Source organism: Sinohyriopsis cumingii, chromosome 14 (genome assembly GCF_028554795.1).
Source record: "Sinohyriopsis cumingii isolate HCF-2022 chromosome 14, ASM2855479v2, whole genome shotgun sequence".
In the NCBI taxonomy this organism is placed as follows: domain Eukaryota; kingdom Metazoa; phylum Mollusca; class Bivalvia; order Unionida; family Unionidae; genus Sinohyriopsis; species Sinohyriopsis cumingii.
The window spans coordinates 72,888,065-72,913,684 of record NC_142974.1 but is presented as its reverse complement, the minus strand read 5'-3'; the positions used below and the strand labels follow the sequence as shown (position 1 = coordinate 72,913,684).

The window sequence follows — 25,620 nt, the reverse complement described above, 5'->3', positions numbered from 1 at the left end:
TTAGGACTGGTAGCTTAATGTAGCTTCTACATACAGCATTTAGGGCAGATTGTGTTTTATATCTATTTTGCACGGATTACAATTTATGTTAAAGTGTTCGAACAGGAATGATAGAATATGGATCATTTTAAGAATGTTTTGATTTGGCGCACCTTGCATATTTACCAAAACAATATGGTGTGTGGGTGTGTGTGTGTGAGAGAGAGAGAGAGGGGGAATAACAATTTTCCTCTCATTTCGCTATGATGTCTGCATTGTGGCAGTTCATACTGATGTCCAGCACTGCCTCAGACATGTATATTCATGTTCCACCTGAAACCTCTTAAGTCTCACTGGATAGTTTCGTATTTTGCCACCCACTAATTTTTCAAGGTAGAAGGCATGAGCCTAATTATCACAATCCTAGCATTTATAAATTCACACATAAGATAAATCTGTAATGTGATTACATTTACTTTGAGTTAGGCTTAGAAATGGGTTGGCTTGTTGGTGACTGCCTGTCACAGTTAGACGAGCATTGGAGATCAAATGCGTAACCTAGGCTGCAAATGAGCAGCCAACAAGGCTTAAGTATTTACGTGTCTGCTACATAGGTAAATATTTAAAAATATAGATGGTTGAAAAGTTGTTTTTTGTTGTATTTTTTATTATTGAAAATAGTACACCGCTCAGTAGCCCTTTCAAAAATGATTAATAAAGTATATTAAAATAAAAATAAAAACTAGTACTAAGGCAAACTGGGGAAATTTGACTGATATGCTGTCTCAACACGGAAACTAATATAGCATTCACACACATTGCAATACACATATAGCAAACACGAGACTAAGGAGACCTCTAGCAAAGGTCACAAACACGAACCAGGGGAGCGAATTCGAGCTAGGTGAAAGAAACTTGGCTCGGTTGAACACCCTTATAGATAATACTAGGAAATATAAATACTCCATCAAAAGTTTAAAATAATTAAATTTTTTATTGAAAATTCTTTTTACAAAAATAAAACAAACAACATACCTGGGGGATACACTTACACATTAAACACTTTTCACTTTTGTTTGGAAATGGGGGAAGGGGGCATCTGTCTGGTGCCCAAAAAAATGAAAAGAAAAAAAAAAGGAAAAGTATGCTAATTTGTTATAGTACTAGGGAACTTTATCCATGTATAAGGCACATACTGTATCTTTTAGCTGCCTTGTCACATGAAAATATTCAAAATAGCTCTCTCCTGTCAAAAATGAAGGTAAAAAAGAAGGGTTGGTGGTAGGGTTGGTTCAGTATAAAAGCCACCAGTTGCATTAGGAATTAACCTTAATACTTCAGTCAGAATCTTACAAGCATTCTTTTAACAAAAATCATTAGTTAGTTTTTATTTGTATCTTTAATGTAATATTATTATCATTTTTCTGCAATAGGTCATCGTCGGATGAAAAATGCCAACAAAACTGTCCAGTGAGACCTTAATGCTGAAAGCAAACATGCAGTTCAATCCCGTGCGATTTTACGTAGCTTAGATTCCACAAGACAATGCAATTCCTTTAGATTAAGAGGAAAGTAATAGCCTAAGTAGTTGTTCATTCAATATTATTGGGTCATGATTCATTCAATAGCATTGTGTCATGGTTCATTTAATAGCATTGGGTCATGGTTCATTCAATAGCAATGTCTCGTGGTTCATTCAATAGCATTGTGTCATGGTTCATTCAATTGCAATGTCTCATGGTTCATTCAATAGCATTGTGTCATGGTTCATTCAATATTATTGTTTCATGGTTCATTCAAGAGCACTGTTGTATTAAGAGGAGAGAAATAACCCAAGTCAGAGTTCATACAACTGCAAGGTGTTATAATACGAAATAACTTAAGTAATGGTTCATTCAATATCATTGTGATTTATTAAGTGGAAACGAACAGCCTTAGGGTGGCTTCATTCAATATCATAACATTTGATTATGAGGAAAAAAATCGTTAAGTTTTAGTTTATTCGAAATCAGTGTGTTCGAGTTAGGAGGAAAGAAAAAGCCAGATGCATTGTTCATTCAGTACCATTGTGTAACAGTAAGAGAAACGAAATAGTTATTCATGGCTCAAGCCTCCATGGTCCAATAAAGGTCAACAATATTTTTTAGTTATCCAGTTTGCGTCCATCCACGGAAACGCCTCCTTTTAACCCGAAACTCGTTTGAATTCCAGTGAACTATACAGGAAGAATATAAAAGAGTTCGGGAAAGTTATCCACAGAACTATTTTCATGATGCGAAATTTTACTACGTAAGAATATCTAAAGTACTTTTTTTTCTAGTGACGTACTTGGCATTATGGTAAGGCGGGCGATATTTCATTAACCACATATTTCAAGACCTGAAACAGTCAACAAATGTGTCCTCATATATACTATATATTGATCCACAGTTTTAGTATACAAAAAATAGAAATATTTGATTTTTTGCTAAATGTAAACTTTCCTGATAAATATTCCCATTTGTAAATTATCAATTACTGTGCAGCTCAAAAATGACGTGATCATTACCTCATGACGTCACTCTTCCCTCGTGGTACCATTGTGAATCCTTGGAGAGACTGGTTGTACCACAAGTCTCTTAATAATAATAATAATAATAATAATAGTAAAACAGAATACAATTTTATTAATTGCACTAAAAGCACTTTGAAAGAAAACGACAAAGCCAACAAAAGGTACAAAGGGCAAATAGCTCTATTCATTTATATCCTTTCTTCTAGGCTAGTGTTATCTCTTTTAAATGCAACTTTTAATTGCTAATCAGTACATTTTCATGGACGTTTCGAAAAGACCTGCCATATCATCTTCATATACTGGCCTTGGTGACAGTTTGATGAGTCGATGCTGAAATGAAAAAAGGGTACATTATATAGAGTGTTTGAAACGTACAAACGATGATACAGATATAAGTATGCACATTAAATACACACATAAGTGCGTGCTTGTATGTAATTATGTATGTATGTGAATATATGCATATAAATATACAACATTGCATAAATATTTAGCAGAAATATCCCTGAGAATAGCACTACATGTCAATTTATTTTTAACTGTCAGGAAATGATAGGGTCACGTTCATTAAAAGAATAGACTGAAGTTTAAATGTTTGAAGAATAAATAGGGAAACTCGTTATTGAACTTTTGCAAATCCAGTGGGAAAACACAAATTTTGATAAAATCATTCTGGCCACAATATATGATGTAACATTATACAGAACATACAAATTGCTGAACAGGAGCCGCGGTAGTTCATTGATTAAGGCATTGGACTCGTGATCAGAAGGATGCTGGTTCGATTCCCACCATCGTATCAGCCCAATGATTAAAGCATTACACTGTGTCCACTATCAGATTAGGCAAGGCACATAGTCTTCCTGCTTTAGCACGATATAACCTTAATAGTGCTGATGTACCCTAAAAACGTAAACCAAGCAACAACATACTGATGAGCAGTGATCCGAGTAGCAGAGTAAAATGCTACTAAATTAAAATTCAATGGAGCAATGCAATTAGAGTAAAGGGCAATATTATTAGTGTAGAGATACCTGAGGCATTGCCCCTTTAACAAGGGCAGGGACATCTTCTGTTGTGTAGCCCAGTGCATTTAGACCATCTGGAATTTCAATATCGCGTAGTATCTTCAGTAGAGTGTCTCTCAAAATCTTGCCGGCATCTTCTTTCCTGGCCCTGCTGACATCAGCTCCTACAAAAAAAAATCTCCATCACATATTCAAGTCACTTAAGGTAATCAGAACAATCAAGATTTCCACACATTATATTTTGTTTTTATTTTAAATCAATCTTTTCACCATAAAACATGTATATAGAGGACACCCAAGGGACATGAATCTTTTGTCTTGTATTGGCAGGTGTATTTTATATGAAAACATATATCAAACCCATTTTTATATATGTGGTCCATTCTATCACGTTTTTCGTCCATTTAAACTTTTACATGACGGTTTATTGCTTTTCATATAATAAACGTCCCAAAATGTGTTTCCTAAACTTATAAATAGGTTGAATAAAGTTGCCACACTTCTATTAATCTTTTTGTTGCTTCATACATTATTTTTTAATGATATCATCAGTATACAATGAAAATATTTTTGGGGAAACATTGTTGTAAAATGTCCACGTTCCATGTTAGGTGGTGTCCATGATACACAGAACAAACGTGTCAGGATTTCTCTTGTGGATTTCTGCAAGTGTACTTTATAAAAGGTGTCCTTTAAAAGGTGTTTAAAACAAACTTCTTAATATATATATATATATATATATATATATATATATATATATATATATATATATATATATATATATATATCTGCATGTGTGCACAAATGATAGTTATAAAGTGGTGTTGTTCTATTCTTCTTTGATAACCTTTAAAACCTATAAAATAAAGCGCATTTAATTATTATTATTATACGAAATGTGAAATATATCATCTGTAACCAATGGTCAAAAGTCAGATTGATCTGTCTATCTGAGGTTATTGTCATCTAGCCGTGTCAATCTCTCTCTCTCTCTCTCTCTCTCTCTCTGCATCCTAACAACTTAATTTATTCCCACTTCTTCCTTATGTCAATTTGAATTTGTTTAATTTCTTTCTTTGAATGGGAATTTATTTTAAGGATAAAGTTGTAAATTACATGTTAGTGTTTCATGAAAATCAAAGTTAATGACAGGGATAATGATACAGCTTAAAGTTATGCACACGTTGAAGTAAATCATTTTGTTTTTCGTGTGTCCCTTGACGTTAATAATAATCTACTCATCGTTTTCCTGATGTTTATGCCAATGATGTCACCGGGTTTGCCTTAATGACACTTTCGTATTGTAACTGGGAAGAATCACGGGCAGAATGGGGCTTAAACACAAAACCTCCCTTACCATAGACGGACGCTCCACCACTTGAGCTATCCGAGCCGACAAGCCCAGTCCTACGCATTGCACTTTTGGTTCAATATAAATAATCGTGAAATTAATCGATTATGTCTCATTTCCAGTGACCGAAATTCCGTTCACTGTTTCTACGGCTTCTACTAGCCTATGCAATGGTACCTTCAATTCCAATGTGTACCTTATATACCACCTCCACCAAACTATCAGTGCTTGCATCAACATTCCAAAAAAATGGAATGGCGGAATCTGCATATGCAAGAATAGGTGGTTATATCACTCTGTTTAATTGATTTCATGCTTAATTATGATAGTTATCTCCAGGGATAATATAGATTCCCATTTTCTAATCAGGTTTTTGAACTCTTGCTGCTGCAGAGGAGGGAGACGGTTGCAGTTAAGCGGACGTTTGATATTGAGACACAGTGGCGTGTCTCAGAAAAGCATGAGGAAAACATGAACAAGGAAAAATATACAGTTAGACTGCGACTATATGCCAAAATCTCCTTAACTCTAGATAGGACACCCTTTGTATTTGAAAGAGCATATAAATTCCCAGTCTGATCTGCAAGGATGATCAACAGAGTTGACTTGTGTGCAGGATTTAATTGGAATTTCATATTTAACAAAACAGCGTTGAATTTGGTTTTGTCGTCGGAACTGTCACATTTAAAACTGCCTATTCCATTGCTTCATTAAAGCCAAAAACTCAGCCAGACGACACAAGAAAACATATGACAGAAAATGTAATGGAGTCTTTTTATGATGTGGACGATATATGTTTAGTGGAAACCTTATATCTTCACAAGAAAACGAAATTTTCTGATGGTTGGATGAAAAACTTTACGTGGTGAAGGCTCAAGCAAATATCCCAGTCTATGAGTTAGGGATAGTAAATGGTTTGGGCAAGAGCACAACTCTCCCTCGTAACTTGCTGTTACCCGTTATTTCACTGCCAAGACAATTAAGAGATGGCTTAATTGACAATGCCAGTAAAGGAAAAAGAAAGATGTAACTGAGATCTTCTGATAAAGCTGAAGACAATGAGGAATTGCCATCTTGTAGCAGCAGGGATTCTGATTCAGAGTCTCGTTTACGAGGATAAAGAGATGCTACAACATTAAATCCAGAAGCCACATAATTCATGCCTCGTTTCGTCTCACAAAGTATAGATACTACATACAACGGATTAGAATCGAATATGCTACCATTTGTTGAAAGCGCCCCCAGCTATACCTGAAGAAACTTTGGTAGACAGGTCAAGAGGAGAGCACTCCAAATTTATATAATACAAGAGCTGATCATGTATATCAAGGTGGTGAAGCAGGCCCAGTTACATGTATCAAAGAGAGACCCACTGAACCGAGCGTGCTCTATCATAAATCCACAAATGAGACTGGATACTGAAGCAACGATTTTGATTTTGCATCGTATTTGTATAATACTGCTGTTGTGAATAAGTCTGCAAATAAAATGTTGGGACGATATTTAACGAAGTGGAGAAGTATGTCATAGAACAATGTTTAGACGTTTTAATTATACCCATATTGAATCAAGTGCAATCATACACACATAAATCTTTAATACAACTAATTTGTTCATATGGTTTTAACGTGAATATCCTTTTAATGTATTTGCATGTGCATAAGCCACATATATATTAGTCGAAGATATTAGTTCTTTAGATTTAAGGATGACAATAACTAGAAATTGTATTTTATTCCATTTGTCGGTATTATCCACCACGCAAAAAACGCGTGTCAAGTCCCTGAACTTTAATGCCTTCATGTGCACGTGTGTGCAATATTTGCTGTTAAGTAGTAAGTAGAACAAGCACAAGGGTTTTATTACATGCCATTATCGTGCCATCCTAGTTATCTGGGTCACTCCTCGGCGAATCTGCCACATGCTGAATCGTCGGCTATTGTTTGTAAGGCACTTTATTCGAACCTGAATGTGAAACTAGTTGTTTGTATTTCGAGTCGAATGCTTAGCAGTACACAAGCCATATGAACACTTAAGACCTACATGTACGTGCCCGGGGAAAGAATAATTTGATTTTGCTTGATGTATTGACTAAATGACCGATATGTATTTAACGACACATCAAGACATGAAAGGTTACACTATGTCGAGTGAAACTGAAGTAAAAAGTCTTCTCCTGAGACAAAACGACAGCCATCCCAAACTGACCGGGTGAAACTTTTTATCCATAGCCTCCTGGTTGCAAGTCAAGCACTCTACCACTGAACAGGCTCGTTTTCCTCGGACTTATATACTTTCAGCTTGTTCAAGGAAGTTTTTTTTCGTGTGGTCATGTAGTAGTCACGCTTCCGTCATCGGTGGCGTCAATAACATCAAAGCTTTTGCATTTAAGCTTTTAAGAGTCACATATCTTCTATACTGGTAGTTGTATTCAACTAAAAATGTTTGATGATATCGCAAAATGTCTAAAGTTGATGTTGTGATATGCTAGGAGTTCCTGTCTTGCCTTTCTCTGATATTCAAGGATAACCAGTCCTGCCTGTATCGCTTACTCAAGCTACATAGTTATCGATGTAAACATGTTGCATTTATGTCTTTGCAAATTACATATTTTCAGCATCGGTGGCTGCAGTCAGTTGAAGCTTTAGAACAATATCACCATGTGTCGAAATGTAGAGCTTTATATCCCGGATTGAATATGACTATAACAAGCCTATTCTTTCAACGTATGAGTGGATTTTTCACCAGTTACCAGAGTTCATCTTATCAATTTCAGCCGATGAAAATCCATTCAAATCAGCAGCCAGACTGGCAAGGACCTCGCAACAGAGGAATCCTTTTCAGACTGGGAGACTTATAATTTGTATTGTCTCCTTTGTTGGAAACAAAACAAGGAAAACCCTCAAATAAAAGTGACAACAAAAATGTATGCTAAATGTGCAGTGTTTGCAGTGTCTTTTAAAGTACACACTTTTAACTGTGTGAAGTATATTAATGTTATTAGATTTTCTGTGCCAGATGGCTGAACGATTGGATTCGCTCATCTCTAAAACCTATTATCGCGATTTTGAATTAAAAAATGACCATGTGACTTTTTCCCCAGGGCCATGGTAAAATAAAAATAGAGTTCAAATGTATATGCAAGAATGGGAAAGAAATTAAGGCAAAGATGATGAACATGCAAGATTTCCAGGCCTGTAAATACTAGAACTCCTGCATTTGAGATGTTTTTGAGCAATCACAAACTACGTTACATTTGAAAAGTCAGTCGGATTGGCTGATAGTGGAAACTCAATTTCAAACTCCAAATTTCGGATCCCGTCTCAGTTAATAGAATTCGTTTGCTAAATCAGTTATGATTTAGCCCGAGGCTGGTGGCATAGTTGTAAATGTAAAATAACTACTTTCCCTAGGGGCAGTTTCAAAACGTTTTGCAAATTTTAGGCACATTTTACAGCAAATGGAATAAAAAGGATAAACAAAACCACGAATTGTAACCACAGGGTCATACAAATGAACTCGAAAGACGCAATGTTGCTAAAAATGTAAAGTTTAGTATAACCTAACTATACTGTAGGAATAATCATTTTGTGTCTTGTTATTATGTTTCGTGAAGTATCGAAATTGAGTGAATCATTCTATAGTTGTCCATGAAACAAGTTTCTAGTCAAGTAACAATCAGTTTTTAATGGGTAATGTGGGTTTAAATTTCAAATAATATGATATGTAAAATCCGTCGACTCCGTACACCTTTCGTCAGTCATGGGTGCATGTCCCCGGTGTCCAACAAGGGTCAAAGTAGAGACCTATTTTTTCACTGATATGAAATATAATTTAATTACTGCAAAATAAAATCGAGCTATCTAAAAGGTAAGAAACAATCACAGTCTCGGATCTTAGAAATGTGTGTGTCTGTATATTTATTTGTGTGTATCTGTGTGTTACCTATTGCCTCTGCTGCCTCCAGGTGGCGCTCTGGACAGGCAGGCGCAGTAAACTGAAACACGGCTGGTGCGGACACGACAACAGACAATCCATGGGGCTGTATGATATGTAACAAAAGCATATAAAAGACAAAACAAGATATATAAAAAACAGAAATAAAAACACATATAAAAACACATATAAAAACAAACTGCAAAAGAGCAGGAAAGGACCAACACTCTTTGTGTTGTAATAAGTCCTTATGTTGACCTTATCATTATGTATATATACAATAATGTGCGCAACAACTCATGAAACTGTGGTCTTTTGTTTTATTTTATTTTATTTTTTTATTGTTTTTGTGTATTTTGCTTATTGATTATCCGTTTCATCGCATTTCATTGTGTCTAAATTGTTTAGATTTAATGTGCTTATTTTGCACTCCAAAACAAGATAATAATCATTCATTTATTCCTTCCTTTCTTTTGTCTTGTTTTTTTTTTCCTTGTTTTTTTTAGTTTAAAGTGTCATTTTGTACAGCTAAAAATTTCAATTTCCCCGAGTTTGTGTACAAAGCTTTGCCTGGAATTACTTAGTCTCAGGTAGTTGTTGTTTCAAGTAATGATCGATTCTAATTTAATAGTCTCAGGTAATCGTTGTTCGAGTAATGGTTGACTCTAATTGCAGCAAAACTTATATGATAATTTAACCTTTAATTTGAATTCAATCATCCTAGAGTACATCATTAATGTATTCTTAGTAATCGTGAAAATACACGGTATAGATGAATTAGACGACTGAAAGTAGTGCCAAAGGGCTAGACGTGTATGGACAACATCAAGTTCGCACACAATGCCACTGCCTGCAGAGAGCGCTTATCTCTGGGGTCATACTGTGTTCAGACTTGTACACGGATGTAATCTGGAAACATTTATGTATCAAACATGGACTACTTAAAATAAGCGCGTTTACAGTCTTGTACACATATGTCATACAACCAATATTATTTCCCAAACATTTATACTTACAATAAGCGTGTGTTCAGACTGGTACGCATATGTCAGGCAAACACTTTTATGTGCCAAGCATTTTATACTTACAACAAACATGTGTTCAGACTGGTATAGATATGTCAGGTAAACAATGTTATGTGCCAAACAGTTCTTACAATAAGCGGTTCAGCTTGATCGTATCCTTCCTCTCTATAATCACGGACAAGACCGGATATCGGGTAGGACATTCCATGACTGACAAGAAAGATAAAGTTTAAAGTTAGATGGGTGATTCACAGTAAATCAATAGATAATATCGTGCCAAGACGATTGAAATAAAATGATTTGTCCAGGGACACACAACAACTAGCTTTGGGCAGGATTCGAACTTACGCCCTCTAGGGCAAAAGTCGGGTAATCTACCACCGGGCCGCAATTGCAGTTTAATATTAAACAATACTTCTACCAGTAAATATTTTTGCTTAAGTTTCAGCTGTTTCAAATTATGTCTTCAGAACGCAATAATGAGTGGGTTAACTAAGGTAATTTATATTACCCTTGAATGTAAATATTTTCTTACCTAGTACATATTATAATTCAGTGCCTATGAGATGTATACTAATACACAACTAAAACAAAAGATTTAAACCACACTAAGAGGAAAATAAAACATGCCAAGAACGTCAATGCAACTTGTAACTGTAAACAGCCCAACTATAAACACATTTAAAGAAAGACATAAAGACAAAACAGACAGAAGCCAGATATATAGATATACTGATATACAAACACTACAAACAAATGTAAGACTTCCAGAGATGCGTGAAAATCTTCAAGGGAAAACCCACTATTGAAAGTTCTTCAATGGCGACTCTCTGCCAAGCGTTCACTATCGAACGTATCGGTTGACAGACGGGAGTAAATGTTAAATAGATGTTCTAATATAGAAATACGCAATTAACAAATATTACCAGAGATGACAGCCTGCATTTCCAAATCCGACCCCAGCATAGAAACTGGCGAGATGCATCTGTTCCCTTGCTTCCAAATCATCGGCATTGTAAACGGCTCTGAAGTAAACATGGAATAATGGGTATTGTAAAGAGTTATATTTACAGCTAAACGGAAGATGATATTTATAGATGTGTTGCTTCTCTCTCTCTCTCTCTCTCTCTCTCTCTCTCTCTCTCAGGTCTGTCGCTAGACTACTGTCATGTTAAAGACTTTAACATTGCAAATATATAACATAGTTCGAATGAGATGTTAAGATAATTGTAACATAGTTCGCATAGATATTAAGACTGTTGTAACATAGTTCGAATATAGATATTAAGACTGTTGTAACATAGTTCGAATATAGATATTAAGACTGTTGTAACATAGTTCGAATAGAGATATTAAGACTGTTGTAACATAGTTCGAATATAGATATTAAGACTGTTGTAACATAGTTCGAATAGAGATATTACGACTGTTGTAATATAGTTCCAATGAGATATTAAGATAGTTGTAACATAGTTCGAATAGAGATATTTAGGCCATTGTAATATAGTTCCAGTGAGATAATAAGACTGCGGTAATATAGTTCGAATAAAGATATTAAGGTAGTTATAAATGTAGTTGTAATTAAGATTGTTGCAACATGGTTGGAATGAGATATTAAGATAGTGTTAACATAGTTTGAATAGAGATATTAAGATATTTGTAATATGGTTCGAAGTTTTGAACGTGAATGCATCATATCATTTAAGATTTCCGATGCTGGTGAACTGTTAAAAGACTCACACTAAATGAGCCTGGAAATGAACGACAATAATTGATGCAAAATTAAAAAAATAGAAGTACAAAAAGAATTAAAGAAGATAACCCAATGTTCACTCTCTCAGCGACAACTTATTATTTTATCTGAACATTGTAAACAAATTAGAATTTCGAACCGAACCTTTGATATAAAAGTATGCAACGTGTTGGAGGTGACAAAGAAATGATAATGAGTTCTGTTGAGGCTCATACGTATCATTTAGAAAGTCCACCATAGCAGGACATGTGCCATTATAACATGTTTGGAGGACTTTCAAATCAAGTCAAAGCTACAGAATCGTTTTTATATTAATTCTTAACATTATATATCCCATTTAGCAGTCCTACAGGAAAGCTATAACAATTAATAACATAACCGGAAAGAAAGAAACACACACCTTTTAAGATATTTAGAGGTTATTTTCAGGGCGTAGAGGGACCATATGTCGCTGATAGGGTTTGATCCTTGATAGGTAGGTCTTAGTATGGGATCTTCTGGTTTAGGCCCTCGTTTCTTGAAGGGTATAGCGGTGTAGGATTCAATGGCATGGCTGTAATAATAATAATAATAATAATAAAAATACTGATGATGATGATGATGCTGGTTTATGGAACACGGTTTCGGGTTTTTTCATTTTCCGAAAGTTTTCAAAGTTCTCTTTTTGCTGAAGGTCTAATTGTTTCAAGGAATAATTATGGGCACAGTTTTTTCTTTGTATTTTCATAGACTATTGGGTGTGCATTACGAATAGACAACATGTAACAACTTGCCAACTTTTAATGTCTTTATTTTTCGCCTCGAAGACTAACATGTCCAGTACTAATGGTAGACAATAAGGTTACAATGGAAATTTCATATGGAGTGAGGCACTATTGGAACAACGGGAATTTTAAAAAGGGGATGGTGACAATGGGAGTTTAATATGTGAATGGACACTATTATTGGGACAATATGAATTTAACATCGGTTGTGTCATCATCAGAACACTGGGAATTTAACATTATCGAGTGGACTGTTTGACACCCTATAATAAGATAAAGATGGCACAATGGCTGTGTATATATATACACAAAGGTATTCCCAATGATGGCTGTATTGTACTGACGAGCCAACAATAGAGAAGAATCACTATCTTATAAATTCTAATGTCCTTAAATGAATTCACGATACTTCCAATACATGTATTTATCCAAATGTCTTTGAATGTTTCACAGTAATTTTAAACAGTTTTTAATTCAAATGGTCTTTAAATGAATCAATGTTAGAGGACTGCAATTCCAACGAGAAAAAAATGAATTACTCCACTCAATAACTCTTACAAGACCGGTAACACCATTTCCACACAATAATACACTAATATAGAAAGTTAAAACGCAATAGCGAGAATGGAGAATGGCTTTCAATGAATTACCACGGTATTTTTAAATCACTTTGAAGTGAACAAGTCAACTACTCCAGTCCTAATCAATCGGGAAAAAGGCCAGACGCATTTTCGTAAAAACCCACTAACTCCATTCGCATGAATTAATGTACTTGTTGGATCAATTGATGTTTATCAGAACATTAGTACATATCATTCTTGGAACTTTATGAATGAAATAGACATACACAACAGATATGACTCATCTTACAAAACAAACTATGAATATCTTTTTCAAGAGCTTTCTTTGCCATAGCTTTAGTAACTGCGCAAGCTGAATATAGACCAGGGTTTTAAATTTCAATAGGATGAAGTCTTTGATCTATACAAGGCTTGTCAGTTACAAATGGGGATAACCACAAACTTATCTCCAGCTAGGTCATTATCTAGTAATAAATGGACAAATATATCACCGCTCCTGCAATCACTGGTCATGAGACTAAGTCTGATGACAAAATAACACAATGAAGAGGAAGATTAACAATTCCACACTCTACGCTCTGAATATAAGCACTTTTACTAGATGGAGACTTCTCAGAACACTTCAAAGTGTTAAAGAACTATTAAAGACTGAGCTCCTGTGTCTTTTAATATCCTAACAGAAATAGACTGGGCATAATCACCAAAAGTGATACAGAACCTTTCAACATGAATGGTTCTTTAATCATCTGATACAAAATCAGACTGGTGTTTACTGGACCAAATATATATATTTCTTTCAATGCATGACCTTGACATGACCTCCTAGAAACAAAAGCATTTGGAACAGCTTTATTTTTATTCTGTTACCTAACTTAAAAATTATAGTAATCAGAAATATCTCCCTCTTCTAATTAAAATATGTGCACGTGGGAAGAGATAGGGATTTCCGATCATTCTTGTCAGAAATGTGATTCTTAATAGTAATACCAGTTTCAAACTTGAACGTACTGGTATGAGAATGCATTTTGTTTTCTTTACCAAAATCCTGCTGAAAGAAAGATATATCTACAAATGTTAAACATTTTGAGTCAAAGAATAGTCATTTACTGCGATAGCTGACTTCTGTCAAGTTTCAAACTGTTTCTCATTAAATTTGTGATACAAATATTGAACTCTTCTAGTCGTAAGTGCACTTGCATTTGAATTTCGTTTACAATAGTGTCACTGGTTCACGGACAGTATGTCCAACAATCAAGTTCAAAAGTACTGAAGACTCTAACTTCCCCTGGTAGGATCCGCAGTAAAGTCCCTTATTTTAGATGTTATGGTGAAGGCTTCTTGTTCTCTCTATAAATGTTCAAAATATGTGAAATGAAAATGCCAGACACTTGGAACATTTCAAACGAACGTGACAATTTAAAATAAAAACAATTATCTTCCCTCTGAAATATTAAAATCTTTAAAATAGTCAAATCTCGAAAATATTCTAATGAAATCAAATAAAATCATAAAACGAGTCACCCAATTTATTATCTTGCGAATCAAGAATCTTAAACTACGTAAGAAGAAAGAGCGAAACCGACCAATTTTGAATAATTTAAAATATTAATTTATTTCCATACAATACAAAGTGAAAGAATTAAACATAACTTACAGTATTGTGAATGAATTCCAAAATCCAAAAGGTTGTATTAATTTGGTAGTTACAAGTTATCCAAATAATGGCATAATAGCGACAATGGAATACAAGGCTTTCAACGAATCGTCGATGTATTTTGAAATCAATTTGCAGTTAACAAGTCAATTGTTTAAGATCTATCCAATCAGAAAATAGGTCAGGAGTCTTTTGTAAAATCACTCGACCTCCATTTTTGCAAGAACTAATTACCTTTTTATATCACGCGATATTCATCTAAATTTTAATTCATCTCATCCTCGGAACTTTATGAATGAAATCGACCTATGCGATATACATAACTCATCTTACAGTACAAACTACTATGTCAGAATATAAGCATTAAAAATGTAACATAAATGACCGTTACAAAACTATTTTATTATGAATATAATGCACATGATGTAAATATAAATATATATATATATATATATATATATATATATATATATATATATATATATATATATATATATATATATATATATATATATATATATATCATTATGAGAGAGAGAGAGAGATTTATAAATATAAATATACACCAGATAGAATGGGAAGTGCTATCCCTGGATTCTATAGAAGAATGCCTTATATTAGTAGGCATAAGTAATATTTAATACAACTAATACTATCATACAAGTTAGAGAATTTTTAATTCGAACTCTACGGAGATTCGAACACAGGTCCGCGCGTAAACGGCGATTTCTTTCAAATGAATCCGGAGTGACTGTGTAGGTACATGAGAATTAGTTACTAGGTCGTCATGCGAGTGCGTCTGCTAGACATGAGCGCATATAAGACCGACTGAGTAACATCATTTATTGGTGATGTGTGCTTAGTCGTGAGGGAATATGGGCTCGTGTGTGCAGGCAAGGCGATGGGTACCGTTTACCCGCGGACCTGGGTTCGAATCTACAGCTGATAGAGAGAGAAAGAGATGTGAACATCTAATGATGATAGTCATCTAATGATACATTTACCTATAAAGAGATATGCTTGCAATATGTGCATGTGTGTCTCTGTATTTGTGTATGTGTGTTGCCCACCATAAAACGTCGATTCCTGAATAGGCTGCCACTCTTTCAGGTACAGTAATCAGATGATCGGGATCCACTATACCCAAAGTCGGTCTTAATGCTCTATTGGAAATACCTACAAGTACAAATTCGGTATTATTACTTTGTTTGAAATATTTAAAAGTACACAATTATATTATCATTGTCGTTAGCTTCATCGTCGCCAACTCTGTCGTCGAAGCTATTGTTGTGATTATATCCTCGTCATTGTTATAATAATTATTATATTCAGTATTGTTGTTAATTTTTGTAGTCAATATTGCTACTGTATTAAAAAGCTAATGTTCACTACGTTATTACTCTTGCATCTAAAATATACAAACACTAGATTTTGTGTTGGACAATGCCCCAAGCGGTAGATATGTTGTGAACCATTCAGGCAATTTCTATCCGCGTGAGATAGCAACAGACAAATATAAACAAAGACTTCGGTGTTTTTATTTACAAAACGTAATTATGTGAATAATAGTAAAATTCTGAGCGTTATTTCAAAACGCAAACATGTGTCCTAACCTGTTGCACTGAAGTCATATTTTGTTTTATTTTGAAAATGATAAAAATCATATCCATTGATGACTCCAATTAAAATAATTGAATAATATACTAGCACATGTACCTGTCTTAGCCTTCATGGGAAGATAATCAAATACAGCCGTCCCTGTTGTTTCACTTCCGGTTCCTGGTGTTGTCGTAACTGAAATGATTGTATATAAACACAATGCAATTCCCAGAAAAGTGATTGTCACATAGATTGACTGGGTGTATTCGCTTGGCACAAAAAGTAAGGATTTTGATTATGCAAATGGTTACATTAAATTAAATTTCTCAAAGTGTTAGTATTTGCTCGCACCACAGTAGATACATTTAATTGCAAACAGAATTTTCATAATTATCATTGTACATTCAACGATTTGACTGGTTTATCATTGCAATAGGTATCAAACAATGTACAAGAAATTCAGTCCTAATATAATAGAAAACTCGAAAGACTTTATTCTTTCTCATAAATGATGCTTTTAATAATTCTACTGAATAAATTCTGAATACTAACGAAATTAGATGACGATGAAAATCTTGTACTCGTGACAATAACAACAACAACAACCACTCTAAAACATGTATAGGAATCATTTCAACTGAGAAAGTCCAGAGTGCTTCTAAAGCACATTGACAAATAGCAAAGTCCTGATACGGAATATCGTATTGACAAATAAAAAGTCCATATACGGACTTTCGTAGCACTTTTATCGGCAATTGGTCATAACACGCTTCTAAATAAATATCTGTTTTTCATCTTTGGTAAAGGATTCTTGTCTTCTCAGCTGCTTAAAGTTAGTTTCGAAGAAAATATGCCGGCCACATCGCTTGTGAAATGTCGCATTACTGAACTTTTGAGTTGTTCTTTGTTTGTTTTTTTTTGTTGTTGTTGTTTTTTTTTTTTTTTGTTTGTTTTTCTTTTTTCTTTTTTGTGGTTTGACACCATTTCTCTAAGCAAGATTGGCTATATACATGGCGGCCAGTATAATTTGTGGAGGAAGAACCGGGAAAACCCCGGTAAGAATCACCGACCCAAGAGAAGCAACTGGCAGCTTTCGCACATACCCGCATCGGCCGATTCAGACACTGGAACGAACGCATACAGACAGAGGTGAGACAGCAGTCATCGGTAAGGGCAAACGCTTTAGACCACTCGGTCACTCAGGGCCCAATTAACGTTTTGAAAATTTTATATCGTCAAATTTTATGGGTTCAAGATATCAAAATAACACAATAAGTTAGTGGTGGCTTTCCTTGCGAAACATGTAACTGAATGTCTGTAATTGCTAAAGGTCCTGGCATAGAGAAGTAGGGAGAAAAGGATCGGTCACTCACTATTCATGAACTAACAACTGAATGACTATTAGAAAATTCATCACATTTTTTTCTGGTTCAAGATCGTATACTTGTCCTAACAAATACACAAACAAAATGCTATGTTGGCGAGTAAATGTTTAAAGAATAGCACATTTTTATATAGATTTTTTGTTTTGTTTTGTTGTTTTTTTTTTTTTTGGTTTTTTATGTTATTTTTTTGAATTGGTGTTGTTGGGGGGGGGGGGGTAGGATGCATTGGTTTTTCCGCAATAGAGAGAAAGTGCGGCCAAATTACGGCAGGTTGTAGACCACAACTATTTTTGCCCATGCCCGCGTTTACTTTCCGATGATAAAATTATACTTACCTTTCACTTGATTATTATTACGATTATTTCAAACTGTATAAGCATTCTCTTGTTCTCATTAATTACGAAGCGATTGAAGTCGTAACCACGTCATTTTACGTCTATTCTCAACCAGGGTTCATTGCGCGACGATACACATAGGCAACAAGTGACATCATATTGATAATACCAGAAATAGAATGATCACGCCATTTCGATCCTCTCTGTTAGCCCCATAATACAGTCTTTAAGTGTAAAACCATAGCTAAGAGGTCAGGAGGCTTTCTACGTCAGGCCAGACGTTGAGGGCTCCAGTTCCTGGCAGACTGATTATTACCGCCTTTTTAAAAGTTCGGGTTCAAAGATCAACTAGACAAGCAGAATAAGGAAGAGCAAACCATTGATTTTCACGTAATGGAGCGGCTGTCGCTGAAACAATAAAGTCTACAATTTAAAACTCGATACATCTTCGATCCATTCTGGGGTCCGTCATGTAAGAAAGGCATATACTCAATCCACAGGCGAATATCCGCTACGTTAAATTTTCATCCGAGGTTGCCTGCGACAAGATTTCCTCATTTTACATGACAATGCATACAAATGTAAGTCGTACAATGCACAATGAAACAAGCTTTCAAAACATCAGCGTTTATGAATCAATAAATTACTATAAACTGATCATTTAACTAGCTTCAATCCTCATCCTGGGTCAACTTTCCAAACCAATTTTATTCTGGCTCGCTGTGATTGGTTAAGCTGGTTTATACATATTAATTAGAAACAAAAAAATCTTATCCCAAGCAGCCATGAGTGGAAAAGGATTTTCTCGCGTAGCTTGCGACGACATTTAACAGAGACAAGGAAGTTGTGAATTATAATGTACCTGCTATTAAAGGTCTTAGAGCATGCGTAACCGGTAATCCTTTCCCTATTGGGACATTTACGTAATCTAGTAAGTTGGCGTCGGGATTTGAGGAGTACAAGTTTGCAGCTTTGCATGTATCTATGACAGACCCTCCTCCAACGGCCACAAAGCAATCAAACCCTTCTTCCTTCGCAAAATCGATAGCTTCCTTGAAACTAAAATAGAGAGATATGGGTTTACTTCATTGGATATTCTGATATGAATGTTTAGAAAACGTTCGTGGGAAGAATTATAACATTTTGACGATGTATTCTTCGAATAACTGTAAATCATTTCAATGAGTGCTTTCGAGAAATTACTGCAAGTTCTTCTAATTTTATAGATCTTTTTCGACATTAACAAACATGAATAATATGGATAGTTAATTGCTAAAATATTTTGTTACGAGCTGATGATTATCACCGAAAATAATTTATGTGCACGAACATGCATGTACAAGCAGCAAATAACTTCAAATTGCAATATTTTCGCGGCCCTGACTTTCCGTGGATTAATATCTCGTATACGATGATGTCCCACTAGAATAGCGTACATTCACTAGTTTTATTGCTAGACTAAGTTTTCATCTAAGATTTTGGACGACTAAAAATACTTAAATTCAAAAAAAAAAAGTTTACATCATGTAGTTTGATTTTATCAATTTAAAATTTTCATTTGGCCAATTTAAACTTTACAATATGCCGAAATTTCATCCCTCACTAATTCTCTCCAATAGGGAGTCTGTTTTGAAAACAATACAAATCCTTGCCTTTCATCAGTCGGCTCCACTCGGACACGATCGTACACTGTATAATTGATGTTCTGTTTCCTTATGGATTCTACCGTTATTTGAACAGGCGACAATTTGGACAGCGTCTTGTCTGTCATCACGCATACCTTCTTTACCTTCAAGTTCTTGCAATCCTGTAGAAATGTATGAATATATTAAACCAGTCCATATCAAATATTCTATCTTAGACTTTTGCATATCTTAAATTACTGGAGAAAAGATTACTTTAAAAATACGACGTATTGTTTTAGTAAATAAGTCTGGCAGCCAATTAATATATAAACCAGTCGATCAGACAGTCAGTCACTTAGTCATAATAATTGATAACTTACTTACAATTAGTTAGTCAGTTAATTGCACAATAAGATATTTCGATGACAATACTTGCATAGTAAGTTAGTAAATTGGTTATTTAATTGGCTAGTTATGTACATAATATACATATACAACCATGAGTACACATGTTCTTCTTTTCCTATCTTCATTCCAGCTATAGGTGCTTACTTATTCGTACGAATGGGTCAATGCAGAGTAAAGGTTGAATGTTAGTCTTTATCTTCCGTCTGTACGGTTAATCTTTACTTTCATGTCACTGTAGAGCGACTAGTGTTCCATTAAAACATGTATAGTTTGCTAAATCTTTCTACCTGTATTGTGAAAGATAATTTTATTTTGATGTGCGGTCTTTTTCTTTTCTTTCTACGTATTATATATTTATCGTCTACCTGGCCAACTTCTCGTGTAGCTCCTCTTCCAAATTTAACATTTGAAGACAGTACCTGGAAAATCATAATATTGCTATTTAAAAATCTTTGCTTTATCCAATAACAGCAACAGACTGTCCATAAAACATGAATTATACATCAGATAAAATTGTACGAGTCTTTCGTATACATAGGCCTCGTAAATCACAATGTCTTGCCTACAAATAACACTGTAAATTATTGAAGCTGCTGACAACTCCTTAAATGTGATACCTGTGTAAAGATTTCTGCGTGCAAGACAGGACCACTCACACTTTTAATTATTTGACTATATTTCTGAAGATTTATAATCAAACAAATATATCACGTCCCTAGGGTATAGTACACTGCATGCTGGTGTGTGTGTGTGCGTGTGTGTGTGTGTGCGTGTGTGTATGTACATTCACGCACATGATAAGACAAAGCAATTACAGTTTATATTTCTCTAGCTTACATTTTTGTACCTTACGCATTTTATATTCTTCAAATCATTAACACTTTTTCAGTATGGCCGGTATTGCAACGAAGGTGTACATGGTGGTAGTGAAAGGAGAAGAAGCAGAGCTACAGCGGTATTTAGGTGTCTACAATACAAGAATTCCAGATGGTGATTTCATCAATTTCGGTTGCATGGAACATGTACATTTAAGAAAATACGCATACCTCGACCGCATACTCCATCTCTATAATTGAAGAATTCGTCTTTGCTGTAATGAGTAATTAATGAAAAATAATGGACATAATTAGCTTAGTAATTAAGATTATTATATGCTCATTTTTTTCCCGTTAACTTTACATTGTCAGAATCGTTCAGTATTCCCCGATACTGAACGCGCGCGACAATACACATATAGAATAAACGTGCATAAAGGAACTACTTTCTATTGTAAACAAACAATGGACGCAGACACCAGCACTTTTGATTTGTACACAAGTCATGTACACTCGCGTAAGAGGCTCTTTACGTTGTGGTTGTTTATGTTTGTTTCTGAATGAACTAAAACAGATGTTTCGTGGACTGCCACATACCAGCTGCGTTGATACCATGTTACGGATTTAGGCTAGCAACATTATATAACAGACGCAAGATAATGTCCTAACAAATAACATACAAGTCACACGTCATATACTTTCTTCTTTAGCTGGTGATAGGACTGGCAAAATAAAATATACTTACAGTTTTACATCCTGAATTTCCTCAAAATGTATTTTCTTAATTCTGCAAATCCGAATTACATGAGCCATGTCATAGGTTTTCAATCTTGATTACACATTTCTAAATTGTGCTATGACTTCGATCATAAGTGCAATTGCATCCTCCTTACTGCACTCAAAATGAAATAAGCATTAAATTCCATAGCGTCTTTTTGATAATTGCAATTAAAAGACTTCATATTTTTCCCACATTATGATTTCAAACATTCAATGACAGAAACAGAAACACATTTGCAGATGTCAACACGTTTCTCACGCGCCACTTCAATCCGATGTATTTCATGGACAATTTGCACAGAAGAATCCAGTCCAAAATCACAAACTTTCGTCGAATCGAAACAAAATACCAAAATATATTCATTCCAGATCAAATGGAAAAGTTGTTGCAATGCGCATTCATTCACAATATGACTGCAAATTTCTATTTTAACTAGACACCATTTTCTTTCGAAAGTTATGTCGAGCGCGCGACTAAGTTCAAATTTATCTGGGCGAAGTTATGTGCGCGTTAATAATGATGACATTGTGTAATGACAAATCTGCGCTTGTGTATTTAGTTGTGAATACGGCATTCTTTCATTTACGTTGTTTCTTGTAGTGTATTTTGTTTATATAATTAAACCTTAGGTATAATTAAAAAATGAGCATATAATAAAAAGGTTACTGCATTTGTATGGGAAAATATGAACTCGTTTTGTCGGAAGGATATACTGCAATCCCAAGGTCGTGCAGTATTCCATCCCAAAACTCGTTCGTATTTTCCCATACAAATGCAGTAACCTATAATAATTAGTAAACCAAAACAATATTAACTTTCATATGTGAATATATAAATGATACTCTAATGCTTTGCAACAAAATATGTAATGCTCCTTCAGGAGTAAACTGACCGTACATAGAGAGTGACACTGACGGTAAAAATAACTGGAGTGACAAAAACGGTAAGTACAAACAGTGTAACACTCACATTTAGAGCAAACTGTGTAACACTGACCGTAAGAGCAAACGGGGCGACACTGACGGTAAGAACAGTGTAACACTGACAGTAGAATCAAACGGATTGACACTGGCGGTAGGAACAAAGGGAGTGACGCTTACAATAAAGAGAAATTAATGTTTTATTACGGACTAGCCGTTTGTGACAATTAACCTTCCTCGTGCCGAATCGGAAAATTAAAATATCTCCTAAATATTTGTGTTCTGCTAATTTCTTTTCAACTGAATATTTTAACACAAAAAAATTATTTGTATTCTTCTACTGTTCCTGATTTAAATAGTTAACTCTTTCTGTTGTCATATATCTGCATTTATGCACGTAATGGAAGAACGAGTTAATGAAGAAGAGAAAGGATAAAAAAGAAGAAAAACGAGGAGAAAATCAGACGAAGGAGGAGGATGTGGAGAAAAATGTAGAATATGAGAACGATAAGAATCAGAAGGAAAGGTAAGATAATGAGGTGGAGACGATAAAAGTAACAAAAAGAAAGAAAAGAAAGGAATGAAGATAACGAAATAACGAAATGATATATGAATCAATGAATATAAATTATTGCTGATTTTCATCAATACTTACAGTTCATCCATTTCTTCAAGCTTTCAGTGACAGGTCTAATCCGTCTATGGGAAAGTAAACTAGAGTCCATGTAAGTTTAAAATATTAGGGGACAGCATGTGCACATACTATTCTTTAATCGGGCATAGCCCAGTGCTTGAAATAAAAGGACGTATATATAATATGCAACATTAGGGTCGGGAATCGAATAAAATATTATGATCGATCATACTTTTACCCACTCAAAGATCGATTAAAACTAAATTATCAACATGGTGTATTGTCAAGACTTGATTTTTTGTTTCTTTCTAGCATCAGAACTCCGAAAGAGTTACACGAGTACACAACTGGGTATTGACAAAATTCGACCATACAAAATCTAAATCCATCAATTGGTCATTATACTCAAACTGAATAATGTTCAACTAAATCGATTAATAAGAATAACGCTTGGCACCAAGCGCCATAGTGTACGGGAATAATCAAAGACGAAATGCTTTCATGCACTCTTAGCTTTGCAAAAATTTTGTTATGTATATTTTATTTAATTATATCTGATTTAATATATATTTATTTCAATTTAATTGTTTGTTAGTTTTAAACATTTTTATTTTTCATTACATGATATTGTAATTAAATGGATTCACTGGAGATGAAAATAGTTTGACCTTAACTGTTAGTTTAAAATCACCAGGTGTTGATCTAAATCCTGACCTTGTTTCAAAATTTGTAGCAACCATCGTATAGAAGTTCTATTTTATTTTAAAATGATTGGTTGTTGTCGAGGTCATGATGGGACTTAGGGTTTAAGATGTAAATTATTATTTAAAATTCTAAGAGTAAAATGATTGGTTTTCGTAAGGGTCACGTTGTGTAGACGTGATTTTTAACAAGTATTTAACTTCTTTAAACTTCCAGAAGATTATCACGTGACCCCTTGTTTACGTTTTATAAGACCATAAAACCTCTGTTTTGGAGAATTATTCTCAGTTGCAGCTGGGCCTTTTCTTACACTAGAGGTTGTGTGTTGTTCTGTTTGGAGTTATTTCAAATTACGTGGATTCAAAAGGATTAATTCTGTTATTTTTCTGGAAAATATGTGTGCTCGTGTAAATTTGTTGAACAAGGACTTTAAAAAAAGATAGAAAAAAGTGTATTCAGCGATAATTCTTCTTTCTATAAAGAACTGTATACCTCAACACTACAGATTGAAGCATATGTCATCATCTTCCATATTGGATTCCTCGTAAGGATTTGAACGTGACATTAGTAGAACACATAAGTGTTTTATTACTTGCTTTCGTCATTCAAACTTCAACAAATGTTTCCCGAAAGACTGTATGCAGAGTGTCTTCGAAATTTGGTTCGTGCTCATGCAAGACTGAGAAAATGTACACTAAATAAATGTAACTCATCATTTGTCATTGAAGATTCATTTCAAATAGTAATTGGTCATTATTTTAGATCTAACTTTGAGATGAACTTTGAGATGAACAACAAACATAACAAAAGGATAGTTTAGGAATCGGTGTAACACAGATGGATTACAGTTAGAAATTATATTATTTGGCGGTTAAATGACTGAGAAATGAAAAATCCTGGCTCCAAAATATTTTATGTCGGAATTTCAATAATTTTCCCATTTCAAACAACGTGAAAACTACAAGGCCAACCACCATGATATCTTTATAACCTTCGTCTATACCTTCCTAGTGTGAATTGTTAGACATACCAGCATGCACACTATGGGTATGACGGTACAAATTGTACAACCCTTGGTGGGCGGAGCTAAAAGTGTAATTGTATTCAGAAATATGCAACAAAACTAGCTGTGATTGGAGTATTATGTAAGTTATACTTTCCATTAGGCTTTTAAAAAAAAAGTTGATCCTCTTGGCAACATGTGAGATTATGGTAATTTATATCAGGATCAAATTTTGTATTTTGTATGATTTTTTTAATTTTATAAATGTAGTGTACATGACTGAAAATGTGTATGTAGTGACTAGATAACTCTTAACCTTGTCTAGTTCCAGCAGAATTATCTCCCTTAAATGAACTAGAGTACCTGGTTCTGTCCTTGTCAAATTGACAGACTAACATTATTCTCTACAACGGGATGTGGCACGCATGCTGAGGTCTGATAAAAATTATATTTATTGCACTAAACAGTATCATTGAGGTCTATGGAAAAACAATTGGTACCGCGATACATGTAGCCTCTTCCATTTCAACCTTAACTCCATAAGTATTTCGTATTCGACTGGTTACAATGGGTTAATAAAGGTTACACTTACCCATTCTGATGTTTCCCCATTACAGTGGGCAAAATCTTATAAAGCGGCGAGACAGCCATTTTATCTCCGCGGTCACTTGGAATATACGGGCGTATCTAGCTATAGATAAGACTCATTGTAATTTTGCATTTAAAGACCATTCCATCTCTGAAATTAGGGGTAGCAGGTCTGTATATTTTCGTAAGAAAAGCATTAC

The 25,620-nt window shown here is 34.5% G+C and overlaps 1 protein-coding gene across 1 annotated transcript; it reads right to left on the bottom strand.

Moving 5' to 3' along the window:
• Positions 1 to 953: 953 nt before the first annotated feature.
• Positions 954 to 25,545, bottom strand: LOC149784137 (hydroxyacid-oxoacid transhydrogenase, mitochondrial-like). Its single transcript, XM_089933213.1, has 14 exons — positions 25,425 to 25,545; positions 23,149 to 23,192; positions 21,024 to 21,067; positions 20,343 to 20,396; positions 19,597 to 19,751; positions 18,807 to 19,003; positions 16,342 to 16,419; positions 15,696 to 15,801; positions 12,027 to 12,179; positions 10,800 to 10,898; positions 10,005 to 10,083; positions 8,858 to 8,954; positions 3,568 to 3,725; positions 954 to 2,863 (listed from the first exon to the last, which is right to left on the bottom strand). The coding sequence occupies exons 1-14, from the start codon at positions 25,481 to 25,483 to the stop codon at positions 2,780 to 2,782; spliced, it is 1,407 nt and encodes a 468-aa protein (XP_089789339.1). The 5' UTR covers positions 25,484 to 25,545; the 3' UTR covers positions 954 to 2,779.
• Positions 25,546 to 25,620: the final 75 nt, after the last annotated feature.